Source organism: Epinephelus fuscoguttatus, linkage group LG24 (assembly GCF_011397635.1).
Source record: "Epinephelus fuscoguttatus linkage group LG24, E.fuscoguttatus.final_Chr_v1".
Classification (NCBI taxonomy): domain Eukaryota; kingdom Metazoa; phylum Chordata; class Actinopteri; order Perciformes; family Serranidae; genus Epinephelus; species Epinephelus fuscoguttatus.
In genome coordinates, this window is record NC_064775.1 from 11,349,974 (window position 1) to 11,369,177 (window position 19,204).

Genomic DNA, 19,204 nt, shown 5'->3' on the forward strand with positions numbered 1-19,204 from the left:
TTGGACTTTCCCAGCAGAGAATATACAACACAAGCCACCCTTGATTATCTCACCTGCAGGTCTGTGCTTCATTGTTTTCAGTCACTAGCGGTGAGTAATGGACTCCCTTAACGCCTCTGTTTTCTGACTTTGAAATAGATCCCCAGGAGAATAATGCAAGCCTCCGTAGTTAATTTCAGTCAGATATCTCCCAACACTCGCCGTCATTGTTTTGCATAATGTCCATGAATAATGGACCTGCTTCAGTGCCTTGTCTTGTAGGTGTAGTCCCCAAAAGGACCCAGTGGAAGCAGAAATTCCCAGTCTGAGAGTTCATCCGCGTCAGGCGTAACATGTAACACTTTTCAGTTTGCTGTCTGAATTAACAACGCGTGTCACCTTATCATTATCCTCCAAAGGTCATGCAGGCCGACTGTAACAATGGGGATTCTGGCCACAGATGTATTGGGAAGGTCAGGTCTCGTCTGTCTGTATTTGGAAAAGGTCAGAAAAGTCAGACAGTGAGTGACACTTTGTACAAAATTGTGATGTTTTGGGTGGGTTTGTGCACTTACTCTACTTCACACATGTACAGAGTGTGATAAATCTTTAGTTGGGTCACTTTTGCTGAAGAGTAACATGACAAAAGTTTAAAACTCTGTCCTCTGGAGAAAATCCTTCAGTAATCGCACATTTTTCCCTTAAGCTCAGATCAGCTTTTCGACAAACATGATCATTCAGAGATTGTCTCACATAACAGACCCTGGAATGACATTTTTCTTTTCCTCCCTTTCATATCAGCTGAGGGTGGTGAATAGTTTCCAATGAGTCCTCACTGTGTGACCTTATCATTGAGATATCAGTCCACCTTGTTTACATTCTATAGAGGGCTTCCAGCTGATGTACTGACCTTCTGCCAGCTATGTTGGAGGTCCTCAACTCCTGAGCACTGTGAAGCTGTGACTAATCCCAGCTGATTTAAGGGTATTAACATGTGTTTAATCGCTGGGCTGTCACAGATTGATCTGTATTCACTATACAATCTTTATCTTGAAATAGTATCTTTCTTTTCAAATAATAAATGGTTTTCTGTAATACGTTTTTAATTTATGTAGTTTTAATACATTTTATGTTCAGCGTTAGATTTCAAATCAGTACTTGACTTAATAAATGTTATATTTTCTTAGCAATTAAATGTGGTGTCTACAATATTAGAGATAGGGTGATAAACAGCATTGTTGAAGCAGCTCACTGCAATCACTCAGCTTTTTTTAGAGTTTCTATTTGTCAAAACTGTTGTGAGGTTACAGGCAGTGTGGCTTTAGAGTTAGTCACAAGTTTAAGTTATTTTTCAGTACAGTTTTTTACTGTTGGTGTTCTCAGTTTAATGTTTGTTGGTTTGGAGTGGTGTCAAATACAGGGTTGTTTGTGTTCTTAGCCCCTCTGTCTTGTTTTTGAAGATATTCCAACCTGGTTTCCATGTGTTTACAGTAACCATGGCAAGAGTCAAGATTTTAACATGCAACTGCAACCACATCACTTTCATGTGAAGCACAAAATTTCATTGTGCTATTACAACAACAGTAGAATGCTATTTAGAGTGTATGCTGGGTTGTGGGTGAGTGAGGACAGCTGTGCAGCCAGCTGTCAGCTGAATCCACATCTTTCCAAATGTGAGATAAAGATAGTAAAGATCAACGAAGGACACTATTTGTCAGCCAAATCTTGCCAGGTTATATTTAGCCATTATTTGGACGCAAGTTCTCCAGAGGAACGAGCAATTCTCTGAGACAAGTGGTTATATTAGTAACTTGTCACTCAACCAGCTGTAACCGGATAAACCAAGTTACATATATTTTCACTTTAACATCTTCCAAGGATTAAAAGGGATAGTTGAGTTTTTTTGAAGTTGGTTTGTGGGATACTAATCTATAGTCAGTGTTTTACAGACAGTAGATGTCAGTTGTATTCCCCCCGTTTGGAAAAAGCAGGCAGGAGTACTGCTATGGAGCTTAGCGATGTACTGCTGTGGATGGGGGCAACAGTAAAATGTATTTTAGCCATCTAAAAAATCAGTATCAGTTGTTGTGTAGTGTATACACCAACCAGCCAAAACATTAAAACCACTGACAGAAGAAGTGAATAACATTGATCCTCTTGTTACAATTCAATGTTCTGCTTGGAAACCTTTGGTCCTGGCATTCATGTGGATGCTCCCTGACATGGTCCACCCATCTGAACACTGTTACCCCCTCATGGCAACAGCTTTTGTCGATGGCAGTGGCCCCCCAGCAGGACAATGCACCGTGCCACACCACAAAAACTGCTCAGGAATGACCCCAGGAACAGGACAAAGAACTCAAGGCATTAACTTGGCCTCCAAATACCCCAGATCCCAACCTGGCCTCCAAATACCCCAGATCCCAACCTGATCCAACATTTGAGGGACATGCTGGTACCCCGATCCACGGTGGGTGCTCCTTGGACTGGACTTGGCTCTGACCTGTCAAGGCATGGGCACAGGACCTCTGGGGGGTGTCCTATAGTGTTTGGCACCAGGGCGTTGGCTTCAGATATTTTGAGTACCGTGAGTCTGAGGTGGGATAGCAGCACGTCCCACAGATGTTTGATCCGATTGGGATCTGGGCAATTTGGAGGCCAGCGCAACACCTTGAGCTCTTTCTCATGTTCCTTGGGCCAGTTCCTTGGGCGCACTGTCCTGCTGGGGGCCATAGCTACTGGGGAGTGCAGCTGCCACAAGGGGGTGTACCTGGTCTGCACTGGGTGGAGAGTGTCAGGTGGCATCCACACGAATGTCAGAACCCAAAAGTTTCCCAACATAACATTGCATTGTAGCAAGATGATCAATGTTGTTCATGTCACTTGTCAGTGGTTTTAATGTTTTGGCTAATGGATGTATATAGAATATTTTACCTATCCCGTCAGACAGCCCTTTTCGATGGGAAGTGAAGCAGATTAATTCATCTACGCTCTCTTTAAAGCCGCCTGACTCCTTGACAAAAACAATTTTACCTCGCAAAACACAGGAGTTGCTTGTCCACTGCTGCCTCTGTCAGTAAGTTTGTTTGTTAATGTGAGACTTTTGTGAAAACTAAAACACCAGAGTCACACATAACACAAGCAAACAATTTGATCAATGCAGTGGTGGACCAGCAGCTCCTGTGTTATGCTAGGTAAAATAACTGTTTTTGTCAAAGGAGTCTGGTAGCTTTGAAGGGAAGCACAGATGGATATTTTGGCTTCCGTTCCTTGTTGGAAAGGGCTGTCTAAAGCTGAGGTAAAGCTGTGAAAATATTCTATATATAGTGTGACTTATATGGATTTTTTTTTTTTTTTTTGCTGGCTAAAGAACATGTTGTTGCCCCTGTCCGTACATTGCTCAGCTTCAGTGACAGTACTCCTGCCTGCTTCATCTACTGTAGGTAAAACACTGACTATGGATAAGCACCTCTGACAACTTCACTTCAAAAATCCAAACTTTCCTTTAACATATAGTGTAAAGACGAGAAGGAAACACAATGCAAAGTAGACAAATACTGAAACTTACTTTACATGCTAAGTAAGGAAATCCTGATCCAGTGTTCTTGTGCTAGAACTTCTCACAATTAGAGAAGGGGTCAATGCTGAGGTTCAAGAAAAAAGTGCTGAGGTAAACAGTTTGTGAGATGGTGTAATTTAATTTCCATATCAAAAGCATAATGTGCATTTGAGTGTTTTTTTTCCAGCGAGTGCTGCGCTGCTTTAGTATTTCCTTTGATGTGGACACATTTGTGTTCAAACAAACACATTATCAGCTCCTCCAGAAGGAGTGGACCGAGACTGCTCAGCAAACACTCTTCATCAATCTCTTCTGTCTTTACGCTGCTTTAAAAAGGTTTGTCAGATCAGTATATTGAGTCCACTTTTCTCTCCCCAGGAGTACCAGATCGATATTATCTTCGCCCAGACCTGGGTGGACACCCGTCTGCGGTATAACAGCAGCAGCAGCATGCGGCTAACCCTCAACAGGTATGCTGGATTTACTGCGGATATACAGCTTTTTCTCCAAATATGTCAACTTTGCGGCTGTAGCATTGATACCATTGAGAATTATAGTATTGTATATTTAGATATATTTTTAAATGAACTCCAAGACGCTGCTGTGACTCTTTGTTTCCACTGTGGCAGCTATTGCACTTCAACATTTTCATACTGTGAATATCTCATTCAAGAACAATATTCTTCCGTCTCTTGGGAAGAGGCCTGTAATTAATGGAACAAATTGATTGATGTGCTTTGTTTTCCCGGTGTCGCTCGGGTATTTTATTATCCTCTTATTGGAAGGAGAGCTGCTTCATGCATTTCAGAGAAATCTGGAGGAATTCAGCAGCAATCATTTCTCACCTTCTGCCCCTCTTTCTCATTTCTTTCTCTCTGTGTCTTTCTCTGCCTCTTATTCATCCAGCAATATGGTCGGCTTGATCTGGCTGCCTGACACCATCTTTAGGAATTCCAAGAACGCAGACTCTCACTGGATAACGACGCCCAATCAGCTGCTTCGAATCTGGAACAATGGAAAAGTCCTCTACACACTGAGGTAAAAGACATAAAAACACGGAACAGTATGATACAAGACACAAAAGACTGTCTGGAGATCCAACAAAGAAGCATCCGCAGTGAATCCTGTTTAATGTACAAAAGTGTTGTAGACTACTACAGATGCTTGAAATTTATAAACAAAAAAATATGGACAAGGCATCTGTTACATCATCCCAGATTTCAAACTATTTGAAGCACCGTCTTTCTTCTAACATCCATATTTGGGCAGAAGGAAGCCTGAGTGGTGCAAGCAGCAACGTACAAACCTGTCTGGCTCATTAATAGGCAATTATTGGTGCATTTTTCAGATTAATTCAAGCTGCAGTCATCTTAAATTCATGTCTGTTGCAGTAGTTTCCAATAAATGCTCTGTGTGTTCCCATCAGGCTGCTATGTAGGTACACAAGTCAGTTTGTGCAGGTCACCTCCTCTCTATAAAGCCCCTGAAAACATGGGTTTACATCTTAAAGGAATACTTCACCCCCAAAATGATCATTTCTTTATCAGTTTGTCTTTAAAAATGCATTTGTCCCAGTGTATCATTCTTTGTCCCTTGTCTTTGCGGGTCAGTGGACACAGTGCAGGTAGTGCTCTCCATGAGTTCCTTTTTTTTTTGCTCAGCATCACTTTGTGCGTCGCAGGGTGGGTAATTGATCTGTTGATCCATTCAGAGTTGATCAGATCAGATTAAACGAGAGGAGCAGCTGCTGCAGAGGCGGGTTAGACCCTGTTTACACCCAGTAGAATACACTGCATGCCAAATTATTATGCAAGTGATCTTTTCTTGAAAATCTGGAAGGCTGCTGTTCTGGAAAAAATAGTGTTTTAGTATGATTTATTTAAGGCCTTGTGCTTTAACAAAACCCTTTTTGTTTTAATCTAAAATGCTTTCCAGTATCCTTGATCACAGACCACGTGTGCCACATTATTATGCAAGTCCTATTCAATTTTAACCATGGGCTAGAAAACCGACCTGACCAAAAACAAAGAGAGTCAAATTGTCAAAACTCTGAGCAAGGGGGAATCTACAAATGATATAGCCAAGAAATGTAGCATGACCACCAAACCATAAAAAAGATTCGTCCAAAATAGTCAGGATGGGAGAAAACCCAGAGTAGAAAAAGCTTGTCGGACATTATCAAGCCGAGAACTGTCAAGAATCAAATGAGAGGTTGCTAAAAGACCCTTAGCTACCAGTAAGGCCCTTTTTGAAGCTGTGGGGCTCAATGATGTACCCAGGTCCACTCGATGTAGGACGCTAAGGCAAATGGCAAAGGTCTAAGGCAAAAACAAGATCTCCACTGAAGAAAATACATTGGGAAAAACGACTAGAATGGGCAAAACAATACATGAAAGCTGACCTGTCCAAAGTTATATTCACGGAGATGAGTGCTGGGCAACCTAGATTGACCAGATGGGTGGGCATCTGGTTGGATTTCAAGTGGCCATGCCGCTCCAACTCGACTGTGACGTCACTAAGGCGGTGGTGGTGTCGTGTTCTGGGCTGCTATTGTTGATGATAAACTTGCTGTTCCTTTCCGGATGGTGTAAAAGTGAGTCCTGCACTTTCCTCAAGACAAATTTCCTCCCATGGTGGAAAAGACAATCAGATAGACCAAGACTGGTTGGCATTGCGCCTCATGAACTGGCCTAGCTGTTCACCGGATCTCAACCCAATTGAGAACTTGTGGTCAATAATAAAGAAGATGATTTACAGTGATGGCAAGCAATACAGCTCAACAGACCAGCTTTTGAAAGCCATACAAGTGCATCTGATGCTCTGTGCTCTGACAGTGTGATGCTATAAATAAGCAAAGTTAGATGTATTTCAACAGCACTCCTAACAAACAGCTCAGCTCCAAAAATTGAAAATCTCTTTGTGGCGGCAGATGTTTTGATCGTGGTGGGCTGCCACAAAGAAATGAATGTGTGAGAAACCCTGCAGTTACTCACACAGTGTTAAGTTGGATTTGTATGCTGCTTTGTATGATTTTGTATGCCTCCACAGTGAATGAATAATACAACAACTGAGAAAATTGAAGTCATAGGGAGACGTAACTAACAACAGCAAAACTATATCAAAACATCCATTTACAAACAAGCATACTCACTTATCCAGTTGTATGCTCTGTACTTCCCAAACACATGCATTCCTATTTTAAACACTTCTGCATTAACATTCTTACGCATGGAGAAGTAGCACACCTGGGTAAGCATGTGCACTCTATTGCATTCTATTTAAATCCCGTCTCCCAGCTTGTTTATTAGCCAGGAGTTGTGTTCTCAATCACCGACAACTGTCACTTCCTGTCAAGTAGAGTTCAAGCTGTTGTTATAGTGCAATGTTCTGTTGGGAAACCTTTGGGTTCTGACATTCATGTGGAGGCCACCTAACACGCTCCACCCACCTGAACACCAGTGCAGACCAGGTACCCCTCCTTATGGCAGCAGCACTCCCCAGTAGCAGGGACCCCCCAGCAGGACAGTGCACGATGACACACCACAAACACTGCTCAGGAGTGGCCCAAGGAACATGACAGAGACCTCAAAGTGTCAACCTGCTCTCCAAATTCCCCAGATCCCAATCTGATCAATCATCTGTGGCACATGCTGGTACCCCACCTCACAACCCACAGGATTCAAAAGATCTGAAGCCAACGCCCTGATGCCAGATACCAAAGGACACCCCCAGAGATCCTGTGTCCATGCCTTGACAGGTCAGAGCCAAGTCCGGTCCAAGGAGGCCCCACCATGGATCAGGGGTGCCTCTCGGGTACCACCATGTCCCTCAAATGTTTGCTCAGATTGGGATCTGGGGTATTTGAAGGTCAGGTCAACACCTTGAGCTCTTTGTCCTGTTCCTCGGGTCATTCCTGAGCAGTTTCTGTGGTATGGCATGGTGCATTGTCCTGCCGGGGGGCCACTGCCAACGACCAGTGCCATTGCCAAGAGGAGGTTTACTTGGTATGCAACGGTGTTTGGGTGGGTGGAACATGTCAAGTAGCATCCACATGAATGCCAAGAGCAAAGGTTTCCCAAGAGAACATTGAATTGTAACAAGATGATCAATGTTATTCACTTCACTTGTCAGTGGTTTTAATGTTTTGGCTGATGGGTGTACCTCTGCTGTTGTTCAGCGCACTCCTCCTTTTACTCTGGTTCATCAAGAATTTTCTTAATTTTTGGATTCTTTGTTTACCATGGAGGCATGCAAGAAATTCACAAAATATAACAAACAAGCCAGGTTAGCCCTCTGAGCTAATGCATGCTAACTATATATCAAACAAAAGCCACAGACTGTATCGTATGAAGTTGTTGTGAGCAGAAGATAGTGTTATCTCAGAGCATGGCAGGGCAAAGCCTCTCTTCCTCTGGGCAGCTGCCTCCATCCCACTCAGACTCATCCTGGGTCTGGGTCCACAGCTGTGTGTACTGGAGAGCAGCGTAACAGCAAGGAGCACTTAGTCTGCTAATTCTGGGGACTGAAACGTCCCCAGAAGGACACTGCACACTGACTGAAAAAAACTGATGATTTAAATCTTTGACTTTCAGAGTGCAGCCCTTGATTATTTTTAGCGTTGTGCACATACTAATGTCATATAGATTCTTGTTGACATGTGATATGTTAATACAGGTGCTTTTTCTAACAAAAAAAAAGCTTTTTTTTCTGCTCAAATTAAATTGTCTGCTTGGACTAGAAAGTTCAGTTTGACTGACTCACCCCTCCCTAACCGACCCCAAAGTATATTATCACATGAGTAAGAGATTAGAAAAAGCTGATACGCATCATTTCACCTTTACCTTGATAGAAACAGTCGAGATACAGACAGGAAATGCAGAGAGAGAGGGGTATGACATGCAATAAATCAAATCAGGGACGCTGTGGTAAGTTGTGTCTTAACCACTCAGCCACCTGCACACACACAGCAACTCTCCAATAGAATTCTTCTTCTGGTGGCTTGACTTATTTTAGCTTCTGCTTCAGTGTAATTAATTATGTTTCCTCTCTGCATGTTTTTCAGTATTGAAATTAGAGTGTCTTTGCTTTTGCTACGAAGCCTTGCTTTACTCGACTCGAAAAACACAAACTCCTCTCACAACATGTCAGCATGTCATGTGTTACTGCTCGTTTAGTTGTGCTCTCTCTGACAGCTTCTCAGTGCCAGAGAAATGACACACAGGGGAGGGTTGTGTGTGTGTGTGCATGGCCTTACGACAAAATAACCCTCGCCGTGTCAGTGGCGAGAAAAAAAAAACTCCACTCAGGATTCAAGTGGACAGGTTCTTTTTAAATTTGAATGGCATCTGGGTTTATGAACCCTCAAGCTCTGACATGAGCTTTTTCTGTCCTGAGGATCCAATTTCACCCGCGTATTCAGGATTTCAAGCTAGACCCTGGTCAAACAGCAAATACCAGCATGAGTGTTTGTTTTCAAGCCTTTGGAGGAACAGACGCAGAGCTGCTGCTGCATCGGGATGGCACAGAGAGTTGAATCAATCCAATAAAGGTGTAACAATATGACTGTAAGGAGAGATGAAAAGAAAGGCTTTACTTCAAACCATTCTAATAATTACCTAAAATCTAACTCATAATTGAAGAGGAATGATTTTGGGTGTTTCAGAGGTTAATACCACTGTCATCATTAGCTCTCAACAAAATTTAAAGAAATACTTAACTCACAGAATAACCATTTTTACATCAGTTCCTTACCTTGTGAAGAAAACCTATTTTTTCTCACATGCGTCCACGGAGCACAGAGGATCCAAAAAGGGAAACATTCTTCATTACGCGTTTAGAAACCTTAAAACTGTATTCGACAAAATCTCACCATACACTGTATAAAATAATGTATCTAGCTACTGTGACATAACTCATTGGTTTGTGGACTTCTGCTTTGAAGCCTCGTCATGTTGGATTTTTTTGACCAGAAGTGACCATTCTTGGATGAGAAAGTGGAGCTAGACCCCTAGCTCCTAGCTTAGTTAGCATGGTGCCTCTACAACTATGGTTAACGTTGATAATATCAAGGCTAATGCTAACTTTTGCTCGTGAAAAAAATGTATTTACCAGTAAAGCTGAACATCCGACTCCTTAGAGGGTCTTTTAGTACAACTTAATGCTAAACAAAACCTGTTTCAGTGAACAAAATGTATCACTAGACTCTGCAACACCCACTGTACACTACCTGCCCTATTCTTAGCATCTAGCTGGTGAGCATAGTGGAGCATTTCACAGCTAAAGAGACATGTATTTTTCTAATAAAATGAGAGATAATATTGCAATCACATGCATCAGATGGTTAGAAACACATCTCCAACATAAAAAGCTGAGGTGGTTTACACAGTGTGTGCATGCTAACGTGTTTTCCACAACAACTTTATAAGGTGATAATATGCCACTGTTGTTTTCAGCCTCCCAGGTGGCCAACAAAGCAATTAACGCAGCTTAAACAAGCTACAGACTGCAGATGGGATACATTTCCATCAGATATTTTATTTATAAACAATCTGATTTCTTGATTACTGGGTTTGATGACCACACATAAATAAAACTGTTTATATAAACGCATCCTTCGCTCTGTTAAATGTCTTGCAACACATAAATGTATTTTATGTGTGACTTTAGTTTGATCAAGCAAAGAACAGAGTGTCTGTAGCTCCTTTGAAAGTCTAAAAATGTCTTGAATTCCATTTTATCATGATTAGGCCTTCAAAGTCATTTAATAGTCTTAAATTATTTTGTGTGGTTGTCAATTGCCACAAATATTTTTTAGTTTAGTTTCGTTTATCCATCTTTTAATTTCCTTTTGTCAAAATGTGTGAAGCTCTTCTGTGTGGACATCCACATTTCTGATGTTACAAACCGACTTGCATCAATCTGTTGCCAAGATTCAGATTAACCTAACTCACTCTAATAACCATGTTACTACATTAAGCCTACGTCTGCATGGGACCAAGTATAAACCACTTATCTTTCTACTTACCAACAATGTTTGAGTGAGAAAAAGATGTTTTTTTTTTTTCCAAATTCAGTCTTAAATTTGACTGAAATTATCTTCAGGAGGTCTTTGGAGGCATGAACTGTACATGTCTGATATTTAGACACCCTGAATAGGCCTGCACCAGACAAAAACAAAGCAGTTTTCTTTTGTTAGAACCAATCAGCAGCAGTCTTAGTGCTAACGGAGCTTTAAAGACCTCTACATGTTGACACCTAAAAATACGCAGATGGAAAAACACATTCTGTCTTGAAATTCCCTCTCACAACTGCAAACTTCCCACGAAATGTTTGGCTTTTAATAGCTAATTCCACTCCTGCTAATGTGCGTCTCCATGATGAATCTGAAAATCATTGTTTCATTAAAAGGATATTAAGTCTCAAAGAGGCGTTTGTTTGGGGGCGTATTTGCATTGAGTGATACATCTCTCACACTCACATCTCTGCAGTGTTCGCCACCGCTGCTTGATCCCCTCACCTTGGCTCGCCAGTCTTGCCCAAATGTATGCAAATTGGGACTGTACAGCTCAGTCATCTGCACTTTGTTCACCTACAAACAAGACGAGCAAGGCAGCGCTCTTCCTGCTTTGAATGAGGCTCTTCTTTTGTGCTCTAAGTCAGTCAGTTTTAATGAGAAACTGTAGCGGGGACAAAGACGCAACAACACACAGCAAATCAAAAGAAAAAGCTCATTTTCATGATGGTCTCGTTTTTACAGCCATTATCGCATCCAGTGAAAATTAATTTTAGGATGATATATTGAAGTAACACGCGGAGAATATAAATTAAGCAGGCTTTATATTTTGGATGTAAAACTAATCCTCTGTGTCTTTGTTATCGCCGGTTCTTCTCCAAAACATCTGGTGTATTGACTTGTCCAGTGATCAGAGCTAAGTACTGCTGTTTTTAGACGCTGACACGCCTCTGGGCCCTGACCTCTAAGTTAATGCCGTCTTCCCCACAAACATGTCCGACGCTGATGATTAAACAGTTCTGTCATTTTGAGGGATTTCACACATCAACCAAGCAACCAAGTGTGATCCTGCACCATCTGGTTCAAAGCTGGCGCTTCGTGTAGTGTAGCGCAAAAAGTGCATGATGTGATATAAGCAGAGATGATAGCTGTGCATTCACAAAATGTGCTACATGGACCATGATCCAATGTCTTTATCTAAGTCTTTCTCTCTCCCTCCTCAGGATGACCATCAACGCAGAATGCCAGCTGCAACTCCATAATTTCCCAATGGACGAACACTCCTGTCCTCTTGTCTTCTCCAGCTGTGAGTGTTGGCAGTAGCATAACACACAATATGCACATATTCTCGCCAAGCAGTGCCTACACACACAACACCTGCTGAAGCAGAACTTTAAAATCAGAGATAGGGCTTCATGAACACAAAAAAGATCCAAATAACAACAACAAAAAACTCTTTTTTGCTTTGGAGTAAGAGGCGGTCTCAGCAGGTGGTAATGAAGGCACGATTTTATGCCGAAACGCGCACCAGAACTGAGCTGTGCCACCTGATGAGCGTAAACAACCTCAGCTGCGAACCCAGCTCAACATGAGCAGGTTGTTTTTATGGCCTGTGACAGTTTGTCAGCAGATCCTCAGCAAGTCTTAAATTCATTTCTGTAAATATTAGGCCTTAAAAATCATGAATTAGTCTTGCATTTGCATCTGTAAAGGTTTTAATTACCTCAGATATTTGATCTAATTTCAGTGATTTGCCCTTTAATTTGCCTGCGAGTGGAGCTCTACATAGTAAAAGTCCATACTTCTGACGTTACAAATGTTTAAACCTTTACATAACATATATACTGAATTTTACCTGCAATGTTTGAATTAAAAACAGATTATTTGTCTAAAAGTTGGTGTCCAATTTGGTTAAAATCTTAACGTCTTAAAAAGCATTAACTATAAGTGACTGACACCTATAGACACCCTGTTGATCCAGACATTTGAAAGGCCCTAAATTGAAGTGTTCCAGTTTCAGAAGGAGTCATTGACTGGGGATCAGCTGCATTTATAGGGGCAATGTTGCTGAAGTCTGTCAACAAAATTTAGCCTTGACTTAGTGACATATTTACTAAGACGACGTAGATAAATCATCCCAGCTGTAATTCACTTGAAGAGAAGACATGTTTGGGACTAGGCCTGTGTTTATCTCATAAGAGGAAGGCTGTATGTGAGGAAATGCTCATTGAACAGCTTGAAGTTGTCAGCTCAGCAAAAAGAGGAGTGATTGAATGAGTTATGAGAAATCAAAGGGAGATTTTGGGAAAATCCTTTAAATTTCCTTTGACTATATTGCATCTGTATACAGATATTACTTAACAACTAGTGTCGGGCTGTACCATCATTTTTTATATTCAAAGATTCTGTTGAGGCTTTCATGACATCGTCACCCTAAAAAATATTAGATTATAAAAGATAAACTCAATTTCAGGGAAGTGATTAATTGGATTGAATGAGCTAGTATTTTTCTTTAACCTATCAACTTTACTTAGTGAATAAATGTAATTTATGGTACTGTTGTATTGCTGCCCTGTTAATGAAGGTGTGCCCCAAGCGTAAGAGCAAACAGATTTTTGACAGCAGCGACGCTAATAAACATGGATTAAAGCTGAATATGTTATTAGATATAAACATGTTGTGAAATTTTGGAGGTGATGACATCTGTCTCTTTTTAATAAGTTTTGAATTTTGGACTTGACAGTGCTCTGGATTCACTGGAAATCTTTGAATCACACAAGCTGGGAACTATCTTACACAGCTACAACTGAAATAATTATTCAAATAGTGTATGGAACTGTGCAGAAATACAGATGTGCAAAAAAAAAAAAGCTGTGCAGCATTTGAATGTTGATTTACTCGGTACAGTATTACTGGCTCCTTCAGTCATATCACAGTGGACTGGAGCTGCTACAGTCCATTATAAGTCGAGGATAATAGGCAGGCGGGACCTGTGGGTAAAATCATGTGACTTGTACATCTGGTGCTGAACTGAGAGCTCCTATAATGTAACTTGTAATAGTCTTTTAATTTGCGTTTCTCTCTCCCTCTTCCTCTTTAGTTTATAGTCTCTCAATCTATGGCGTGCCCCATAAAACCATGCTGCAGATTTATACCTACATTTCCCACACATTAAATTTCAGACACAGTTCAAGCGGCTGCTGTGTTGGGTCTGTGGGGATAAATCAGTTTGCAGCAGCTGTTTTATATTAGTGTCCTTTCCATCCTCTCATATTTTGCAGCCTGATTATAGTTCTGCCTCCCAATGGCTCATCAGATTCAGATGAGGGATCAAATGAGCAGGATGGAGAGGATGAACCTAATGCATTGAGCCACAGTGAGGACCTCAGCAGCAGGAGAGCAACTACTGACGCTAATGATGAGGCTTATCGTAGAGTGTTTCTGTGATTTATGGCCACACACGCTCTTTAGTTAGAATGGTTTATTGGTAAGTGAGTGAGAAAGAGATCAGATGTCACAAAGTGCTTCACAATGAAGACAAAAGATGTAAAATGGAGACATATCATAGAAATAAAAGTCAGTGGAAAGAGCCCAGGATTGGTGTTGCATGATGTCTCTTTGAAGACCGGGTCAGAAGCTCAGCAGCAACATTTTGGATTCCATCCATCTCGCTACGAGTGAAGAGGGAGTTATGATAGTCAGGACAGGATGAAATATAAAGCATGAATAATTATTTCCATCTCAGCTTGAGACACAATAGGTTTTACACAATATTTCTCAAAACAGGAATGAATCAAACACTTCCCACGCGAGTCAGTGTCCTTAGTTTCTGACAGAGAGTTTAACAGATGAAGAGATGGAACCAAGGACAAGAGCCGCAGGGGTGTTAACAAGGGTCTGTATCTTATTAGTATTAGCTGTATAAAATGAGTATCTGTCAAGTTTTAATAGCATTTAGGTAGATTAATTTTCTATGATAACAAATCTACATTTTTCTTACCTTTATAAAATCAGCTGTATACCCCAAATTGGCAGTGTGTCCTGGTCCCTCCCACCAGACAACAACATATGCAAACACTTCATACAGTAAACTTGTGTTTCCTTTATGTTGATGTATTTAAACTTATTTAATCGTAGAGTTGCCTGCAGCTCATTCACTCAGCCATTGGGCAGCAGCCTAGGAGCTAGAGCTTTGGTCGCAAGCTTTAGCGGCTCCAATTCAACCAGCACTGGGTGTCACAGCGAGCTGGTTGCCAGTGGCAGCACCACGTTTAACCTGTGTAACAGCAGCAACAGAAAGTTTGCTAAGGTGGCGGGGAGTCGGGGCTGCCCAGTTGTGCTGACTGGATTCAGGTTGCTGTGGCTTTGGACTGGTGGTCCATCTCCGGAGCTGCTGCCAGCTTTTCTCATGGTGAGATGGTTGTTAGCAGCAGAGAGTGATTCGTAGGACACACTGTGATTTGAGACGCTAGCTAAGGTTAGCCACAGAAACATGATCATGAGGCTGCGGCTCAGTTTAGCAGAAGGCTAAATGATGAGCAACATTTTCTTTCCATCTCTGAATCACTTCGCTGATATGAACGTGTTTTATTTTGTTTATTGTCAGACTCTTTTAGACTCTGTTTTTAAAGTCTGTCTTCCTTTTTTCGGGTTGTATTGCAGTGTTGGCAGTTGTTGCCAATGCTGGAGTTGCAACTTTCTCTGCAGGATTCTCCACCATTCAGTTGGGCTTTCACCAAAGGGAAGGGCATCTCCATTAGTAGAACAGCCTAAAAGAACATTGTCTCCCTGAAATGATCTGTGATTGGCCAGAGTCTCTTGTCACAAGCTAGGTTTTCGAAAGCCTGAAAACAGAACCAATAGGAGGTGCAGAAGTCTAGTTTTGTCTCAGATCACTCGAATTATAATATGCTCCAAGTTTATTATGGGTTTTTCGTCCAGTGACGCTAAAAATAAATCTGCCTGCCGCAGCTTTAATGTGTTGAAAAACAATTGTATTAACTATGTCTATGTTCTTGTTAGGGGTGTAACGGTACACAAAAATCACGGTTCGGTACGTACCTCGGTACACAAGTCACGGTTCGTTCTTTTTCAGTACAGTAATGAAAAAAATAGACAACTATTAACTAATCTTTTACTTATTGGTAACCTTATTAAAACATACCACCACAGCAGTTAAGTCTTTTTACACAATTTTTGAATGAAACAAATACATATAAAATCCTAATTTTTCACATTGTTTGAATGAAAATAGAAATATAAAAGTGAAAAATAAAATCCTGCCTTTTTTTTAACACATTTTTTGAATGAAAAATATAAATATACATTTCTGCTTTAACAGTTTTACTCAATTAAAATAAAAAGTATAGTGCAGCTGGTCAGCTTAGAAGCCTGCTCAGATTCAGTTTTACTAGGAACTTACTTAGCTTTCCCACTTTGTTAAAGTGCAGTAAACAAAACATGCTTATATCTAAAGTGCAGCTTAAACAATTTTACTCAACTCCAATGGCATTGGTTATTTCTTTAGCGCGATGGTCAGGGAAACACTCTTTCTTTTTAAATGACGACGATATCGTAGTTTGCACCAGATTGCTTTTTTTAGTCGTGCCGGTTAACGTTCAAACTCGGGTGGTGTCGCTTTAGATGCGTTAGCATGTTAGACGTGTTTCCAAGTACATACCCGACCGCTGTTCTGCAGTGTCGGCACACTGCTTTTGTCTTGTCAACTTGTTTATTTCCATCTTCGTATTTTACCCTGAAACCAAAGTGTTCCCAAACGGAGGACTTAAGGTTTGCGGGTGGGTCTTCAGGTTCGTCAGGCTCACTTGCCATGTTGTCAAAATGCGAGAATGCACTGCACAAAGAGATAGCGGAGATTTACGGTCGGACTCGGTCAGTCACTCAATTATGTCCGTCGGGGAACTAGATATTTTAAATGGTTCGGCTCGCAAAAACGGAATTAAAATAAAACAAAATAAAATAATATCCTGCGCCCAATAATTCGGTACAGGGTCGTGCCGAACCGAAAGTCGTGTACTGAACAGTTCGACACAGATACATGTACTGTTACGGCCCTAGTTCTTGTGCATTTTAGTGGTTCAGAGCCAGAAACTATGGCATGATGACCGCATTAGCACCACCACTGACTTGATGCTGGCGTGAAATTAGAGCCTTCAAAGCATTTATCGTCCCATTAACCAGTGCCTTTATTAAGTTGCCCATCACCTAAAAAGCACCAAAATCCCATTTAGTCTTGTATGATGGGTCATTGTGTTGGACCAGACATGTTCCACACTGCTGGAGATGATTTAATTTAGGTAGTAATCATTACCTGATGCACCTACAGATGGCAGTATTTGTCACAGGCCATTATTGAACCTCCTCTCAGCATTGATAATCAATTGACTATTTATGTTCACAGTGTGATGAGGCCGGATGTCACAGTACTGTAGGTACTGAAAGAACTATTGACCGCAAATGGGCTTCCATTATGTCTCTGCTCTCAGTGAAAGGATTTCCTGTAATAACCCTTTTTTCCCAGACTGTGTGAATGGACATTTTTTTCAGTCTCTGGCTGCAACGGATGATCAGCTAAGGTCTTCAATAACACTGAATTAAAACCTTGAAGTTTCATATTTGCTGAAGCTGAAGACTGCCATGTTGATAGTTAATTACCCTAACGTATTTTAATAAAAAACTACTGCATCATTTCACGGTGTATGTTTTAGATTTAGACTCTCAGCAAAAGTGATGATAGTAGTCATTAGTAATGAATACAAATGTAAGCTCTGATAGCAGCAAATATCTGCGTTAACACTAAATCCCCTCCGCTTAAAACTGTGCTTTATTCAGGATTTTCTGATCAGAGCAGGATAATTAAGGAACAGCGTAAATCATATTTGGGGACGTTCCTAAAAGCAAGTTCATAGTGGCCAGTTTTCCCAAGTTTAAGAGGTTTAATTACCTCTCAGAGCGGAACAGAGGCTTCTAGATGAAAATAACTAAAACTTGTATAACTTCTGGTTTGAAACGTCCTGATCTTTTCACTCTGTATCTTTGGACTTGTTATTTTTGGAGACAGCAGCACAGACATCTATATCAGCACATATGAGTCAACTCTTGCTCTCCAGATTCTCATCCAACTCTGACAAGCTAAAGAAACAATTTCCATCAATCTATCACAACATGACGTGACCTTGCTTTTTAAAAAGCACTTCAGTAAGTGTTTGGACAGGTCATCTCAGTCTGTTTTGCATAAACATGTCGCCAGCCCGCAAATGACACGTCCTGTGGCAGACGGATATGAAGGAGACGAGGTGATTTCATCGGGGTGACACCTGATAATGAAGCGACACACAAAAAGCCCTCACTTTTTTCTCCATCGTCCAAACACATAATCTTTTCTTACACTGCTATCAACCAGCCTAATGCACATACCTGTTGTCTCTTCATCAATCTGTTAATTTATTGAGATACAACACTGTAAATATGATGAATGCCTTTAAGACCTCACTAATCTCTCTCATTAATTCCAAATATTGTCTGATAGCAGATGTATCCCTGACACCTTGAAAACATGCTTTGAATTTATGGCTTTTAAGCTCTGTGGTTTTAGTCTATTCATTGTATAATAAAAAAAGAAAACTTCTCTGACGTCTGGAGAGCTCAGTGTGAAAGCCGTGAAAAGCCTTAACTATGATTACAAGGACCCATGCAGTCATCCACACCACATGCAGCAATCACTTCCTAAAGAACACCCTCTGTGGCATGACATTAGCAGGGTATTTACATTTTTACTGCACATACCATTACATATGAGTAATAGTTATTTGTGTCACAAAATGCTGGTCGTGATTGAGGGCTTGATGGTAGTTTGCTGTGTGAAAGAAGTGGCAAAACATGTGACATTTTCAGTACATTTCTTTTTAGGGATGCACCGAAATGAAAATTTGTTTAAATTAAACGCTTGGAGTACCGAGTACTGAATACCGTTGTTTAGTATTTTATTAGTTTTTGCAGATGAACACCCTCCAGATTAGTGTTGTCATGGTACCAAAATTGGGACCCATGGTATGATACCAGTGAAAGTATCATGGTTCTGAGTAGTATCAGGATACCACAGCAAAAATGGGGCAGATTTGCCTTTTGTCATTTATAAAACAATAAATCACTTTTCTATAATACAGCAATGATATTTCAATGGAATAAATTACTTATTGACTTATTCATACTTCAAAAACAGCATCAATAAGTGATTAACAGAGCGGGAATCGAAATAGAATAAATAAATACAACAAAAATCAACCAGCCACCCTCCTCCCCTGACAAGTAAAGAACAGTCCCTTAAGTGCGGCAAGGTTTGTGGAGCATTACCTGCCACAAAGAGAGAAATGTGAACAGCTCGTTTCTCCTCTGACACGTCACATACCTGTGTGCCGCCACGGCTCGGTTGTCCAGGTACTTTTGGGCAGTCATGACACTAAGAAGAGGAAAACAAACCACTGCAGCGGCATTTTGAGTGCGAGGTGGCCAACGTGCGCTGTTATTGGACGGCGTACCCTCTTGCGATTGGACTTTGAACTTATCCCACAGTAGTGGTACCTGAGGTACTGTAATACTATGTTACTCCAACATTATGGTATCATATGTACGGT

General features: G+C 41.0%; 1 protein-coding gene across 1 annotated transcript in view; it reads left to right on the forward strand.

The window, feature by feature from the left end:
• Nucleotides 1-19,204, forward strand: part of LOC125885047 (gamma-aminobutyric acid receptor subunit gamma-3-like) — a 144,580-nt gene that overhangs the window by 71,363 nt on the left and 54,013 nt on the right. Inside the window, exons 4-6 of the mRNA XM_049570415.1 lie at nucleotides 3,917-4,008; nucleotides 4,445-4,576; nucleotides 11,774-11,856. Of these exons, the coding sequence (XP_049426372.1) occupies nucleotides 3,917-4,008; nucleotides 4,445-4,576; nucleotides 11,774-11,856 (307 nt within the window). The remainder of the gene's footprint in view (nucleotides 1-3,916; nucleotides 4,009-4,444; nucleotides 4,577-11,773; nucleotides 11,857-19,204) is intronic.